Source organism: Orycteropus afer, unplaced genomic scaffold (genome assembly GCF_000298275.1).
Source record: "Orycteropus afer afer isolate SDZICR_OR568_19922 unplaced genomic scaffold, OryAfe1.0 scaffold00405, whole genome shotgun sequence".
NCBI classification, from domain to species: Eukaryota; Metazoa; Chordata; class Mammalia; order Tubulidentata; family Orycteropodidae; genus Orycteropus; species Orycteropus afer.
Window position 1 is genome coordinate 2,632,837 of NW_006921992.1, and position 5,364 is coordinate 2,638,200.

At 41.6% G+C, this 5,364-nt stretch overlaps 1 protein-coding gene across 1 annotated transcript in view; it reads right to left on the reverse strand.

Moving 5' to 3' along the window:
* MUC16 (mucin 16, cell surface associated) overlaps positions 1 to 5,364 on the reverse strand; it is a 126,354-nt gene that overhangs the window by 5,372 nt on the left and 115,618 nt on the right. Inside the window, exons 60-62 of the mRNA XM_042782675.1 lie at positions 4,200 to 4,363; positions 3,770 to 3,837; positions 1,941 to 2,107 (exon numbers count right to left, since the gene is read on the reverse strand). Of these exons, the coding sequence (XP_042638609.1) occupies positions 1,941 to 2,107; positions 3,770 to 3,837; positions 4,200 to 4,363 (399 nt within the window). The remainder of the gene's footprint in view (positions 1 to 1,940; positions 2,108 to 3,769; positions 3,838 to 4,199; positions 4,364 to 5,364) is intronic.

The following is a 5,364-nucleotide window of genomic DNA, read 5'->3' on the forward strand; positions in this document are numbered from 1 at the left end:
AATTGGTTTCTCTTTTCTTTGTTGAAGAGGGTCTGTGTAGCTTGTCTGCCTATTCTGCCATCTTACCGGAAGTCCTCCATCCCATAAGTTTTAGTACATTGTGCTTTCATTTTTCATTCATTTCTTTCTGATTTCTTCCTTGACCCATTAGTTATTTAACAGTGTGCTGTTTAATTTCCACGTGTGTATTTTTCAGTCTTCTGCTATTAATTTCTAATTTCAGTCCATTGTGGTCAGAGAATATACTTTGTAACATTTCAGTCTTTTTACATTTATTGAGACTTGTTTTGTGGTCTAACATGTGGTCTGTCCTGGAAAAAGAGCCATGTGTACTGAAGAAGAATATATGTTGTGCTGTTGTTGGGTAGAGTGTTCTATATATATGTATTACTGGTGGTCCAGTTGATTTATAGTGTCATTTACTCTGTATCCTTACTGATCTTCTTTCTAGAAATTCTGTCCATTATTGAAAGTAGTATATTGAAATTTCCAACTATTACTATTATTAGTGTAGAATTGTCTATTTCTCCTTCAATTCTGTTGGTCTTTGCTTTATACATTTTGAGGCTCTGATATTTCACCCTACTACTTCAGTTTGCATTTCTAAAGAATAAGGACACTTCCTACATAATCACAAAGGCCATTAGCATACATAATGAGTATAATGAGTTAAATCAAATTCATGCCCTGGGGCATGGGAAGACCTACTTTGGGCTGGGGCAACTTGTGGTGACAGGGGAATGGGTTATCACAAGTTGGGAAGCCTATAAAGCCTCTCTAAATTTGTAAATTCCCATTTAGAAACTTTTCCTTTGCCTAGAAAGATACTCATCCCCTTATCAAACTTCACCTAGTTGTTTTATATGCATCTTCCAGGTTTCACCTTCAGTGTAATGTCCTCCGGAAAATCTTTTCTGATTACTCTCCCGGTCTGAATAGGTTCAAATCAAATAATTTATAAGTGACATTTGCCTGCTTTTGTTATTCTCAACTAGAGCATAAGCTCTGTAACAGAAGAGAGATATGACATCCACTAGGAATATGGAGATAATTGCAGGTCCCCTACTTGTATAGCCTCTCCTCAGCTAACTTCTTCAAGATGTTATCATGAGGCCAGTCTGTGGCTTATATAATTTGCTGCCTCACTATCCATTCATTCCCTCTAGTTGGCCTTTCATCCAGTTTCTGATACAGCTCTTTCTATCTTATCACACATTCCTTCAACACTTGTGGCCTCTAACTGCCCCCCCCCCCGCATGTCTTACATGGTCTCATGTAATAAAAAAGACATTACTGTCTTGTAATCAAGTCTTTCAATGGCATGGTTACTCCTTGTCCTTCCTGGCCATTAGTAATATAATTATTGTGATGATATTTCTCCGTATGTCTGCATTAATGCCTAGAACCTTTGAAAATGACCAATTAAGACTTCAGCACATACTAACCCTGAGACCCCACCCTACTGGCCCTCTCCTTCAAGTTTGGCTTTCTGTAGCCTTGTCCCTTAGTGCAACACCCTGTGTGGCCCAAGTCCGGGTGTGCTGTAGTTTCTTCTCTGGGGCCTGTGTTTATGAAATTCTATTTATTTATTTATGCTTTCCTGTGTGAGTCTTACTTCCTTGTACTACACTTGACCATCCAAGACACCTGACAGACCTCCTTCTGTTAAACTTATGACAGATGTGTTATCCAGTTTTGTAGGACCAATCACACGTGGCTTTTTAATTTGAAATCAAATAAAATTTAAAATCTAGTACCTCCTTCACATTAGCCACACTTCAAGTGGTCAACAGGCACATGTGAAAGAGACATGCTGCCTGCAGCCAGTCTAAGCAAATTTAATACCAACTCATCCCAGGCTTCCAGATTCCCAGGGAAGGCCCCAGGTAAAGGAATCAAACCCCCCTCACCCCCCAGACCCAATGACCAAGGAACCTTACCATCCACAAGGACACTGTTTTTGTCCAGGGTGAAATTCTGAAGCTGGGTACCATTCTGGGTCAGCCGCAGAAATTCCTCATAGATGATGATTTTGTCCAGTCTCCGAGTTAAGGGGAAGAAGCCACACTGGGAGTCCACCCCAGTATGGTTGCTGTGGGGAACAGATCTGAAAGCACAGGAGGGATGAACAAAGGTCTGAAACTCTAGAATTTGGTTCAATGTTCCTTACTTCTAGGCTACACCTAGGAAAACTTTTGCCATGATAGAAACGTTCTGTGTGTGCACTACCCAATACAATCATTACTAGCCCCATGTGGTCATTGAGCACTTGAAATGTGGTCATTGTGGGTGAAGAGGTTCCTAGGTGGGGTGAATGGTTTGTGCTTGAGTATGAATTGAATGTAGTGCTGCAGAAGAAAGGCCTGACAATCTGTTTCTGAAAAGATTACAGCCAAGAAACCCTGTGGAGCAGTTCTACACTGTAACAACACATGGGGTTGCCATAAGTTGGAATCGACTCAGAGGTAGGGGTTTTAATTTTTTACTGTGAGCCAATAGTCACAGGGAGAAGGACTTACGGAATGTCAGAATAGAGACCCCTGGAAATTCACAAAAGCAATGAGAACACAGGCAAAACGTAGTCAAAATAAACTTTTTTAGAAGCTTGGAAATTGACCAAAGGTTTTCAACAATCCAAGGAAAATTTATATAAGAAAAACAGCTGACAAAAATTGGTCACTATTCATCTGGAGCTAGAGAGGATAGAGAGTTAGGAATAAAAGGAAGAAGTGGAATGAATGTGAGGTTAATTGCCTCCATGATCAACTGCCTCCTTTGCCATGAGACCAGAAGAAGTGGATGGTGCCTGGTTACCATTGCAGAACATTCTGATGAAAGATTCCTTAGAAGAATCCTGATCAAAAGGGATAAAACATAGAACAGAATTTCAAATTCTCATATGATCCAGACTTTTGAGAGCCATAGAGGCTGGATGAACCCCTAAAACTATTGCCCTGAGATAATCCTTAAACCTTAGGTCAAACATATCCCTGAAGCCTTCTTAAAACCAAATAGTAGTTTAGGTTAAGTAGTAAAGAATGTCTGCCTTGAGCACTGGGCTCCTTTAAGAATTATCTATGTGGGATCAAACTGACAACGACAACTTGAAAGATTAGAGAGGAACCTCAGGGTACAGTGAGTTTATATAAACTCAGAAAAGGAGGGTGAGAATGTTGGCACACCTTGAAGAATGTAATCAGTGTCACTGAATTGTGCATGTGGAAATTGTTGAACTGGTCTATGTTCTACCATGTATATTCCAAACAATAGCAACAAAAAATAAATTATAAAAAGAAATCAACCCCAAAGCAGCTGAATCTTGGTAATGACAGAAAGCTTTGTGGAATTTTAACTTATCCTATTCCATCCCCCTCTTTCTAGCAACCCATTAATCTTGAAAACCAATGTATGGATCAAATATTGTCTTTCCACAGTGTGTATTGAAGTCTTGACCATATGTTATTTGATTTAATGATGAGATTAAATATAATTGGTCTTGTAATGTAAAGTAATGTAATGCATTTACCTTCCAATGCAATCTAATATAATGTAATCTAGGAATCAGTTGGGATCATACCAGTGTAGGGTGGATCCTAAACCTAATCACTTTTCATTTGAGTACACTTCAGCTGGTTTTAAAGTAACAGTCCTATTTACTTAGATTATCTCTTGCTTAACAGTTAAGAACTGACAGATCATAACATGGGACACTTTAACTTCAAGGACAGTAGAAGTTCCCAGAGTCATTAGTTTCTTAGTTGGAACTCACCTGAATGCTATAACCTGACAGTCTGAAAAATAACTCTTGATGCTGCTGTTTTGGAAGAGCTGGTTGAGCTGAAAGACAGGACAATATTTCCTAGGTCAGAAACCCAGGCCCAGTAGCCTCAGTGAATTTTCAGCCACTGAGCCCACTTCCCCATCTGTCTTTTTCTTGTATCAACAAACACTAGCCCAGGTGTGTGTACCAATAAAAATCCCATTCCAGGGCTGACTTAGCTGTGTGCCCCAGGCCCAGCCATTGGAGCTCACTGCAGTGGTCACTATTCATCTGGAGCAAGAGATGAATAAAATTAAACTGTAAAATGGGACTAAGAACCTGTCTTGATGAATTGTTATGAAAACTCACCATCTGACTACCTAGTGTCCTTGGTTCAGCTTCTGCCTGGGAACGGAGTAGATACAGAGCCCATACTCACCGCATCCTCGATACTTCTCTTGTTCCGCTGGTATTTGGTAGAGTGTGGCTGGGCTATGTCTTCGGAATACAGTAGGTTGGTGATGGTGAAATTCAGCTGGTAGTGCTGGGGGCTGGGACTGCTTGTTGGTTTCTCTGTTGGTAGATGAACTGATGGCTTCACTTCTAGAAAATAAAGTTTGTAAACCCCCATGTTATGGGAGAGTTTGACTGAAAGGTCATTCTAACCTGACATCTTGTGATCTGAGCTGACCTTTATTTTATTTTATTTTTTTGTGATTTCGGTGAAAGTTTACAGAGAAAATTCACTTTCCATACAGCAGTTCACACACACATTGCCTCATGACATTGACTACAATTTACCCCAATGCAACAACTCCCCTCCCACTTCCTCGTGATAGTTACCTCTTCCCTGTGTCCATCCCTCCATGCACTCCTGCCCCCTGATCAGTCTCCCTGTGCATAAACAGCCCTTCTTTCTCCCATGATTTTTCTCTCCAAAGAGTATATCTACCTCAGATACATGTTCAACTCATATGCCTGCCTTTTGTTTGGCTGGAAGCCACAGGTGTGGGTTCAATTCCAGACCTGAAGGGCAGCTAGGGGCCATAGTCTCAGTGGTTCCACCAGGCTGAGCTGATCTTTCAAAGGTGGGTTACACCTCTCCACCTTGTCTTCATCGGTTTGTCTACCTGTTCAATTCCCCTTCCATCGAGCAGCATGAGAGAGTTCACTAGGATGTGAGGAAGAGGAGACTGGGCCTCTCTGGGGCTTGGTTGGCAGGTGTGGACCACCCCACTAGGCATCTGTCACCTCCTTTGCCCAAATTTCTGATGGATGACCTGGGTTCCCAATAGGTCTTCTTGCCTTCGGTCATCTTCCCTGTCTCAGTCCATTCTTCACACAGCACCCAGGGGGTGACATTTCTATAGTAAAGCTGTGAGTATGATGTGTCCTTGCTCAAAATGTTCCTGGGACTCAGAGTCTCTGCCCACCTCTTTAGCTTCAACTGCACCCCTTCTGTCTCACAGTGGATGCTCCAGCCACACCAAGCCTCTTACATCTCCCCCAAGTAGGCCACGTCTTTCTGTCCTCTAGACTGGAGCTCTGGTGGTGTAGTGTCTAAGGCATTTGATTGCTAACCAGAAGGCTGGCAGTTCAAACTT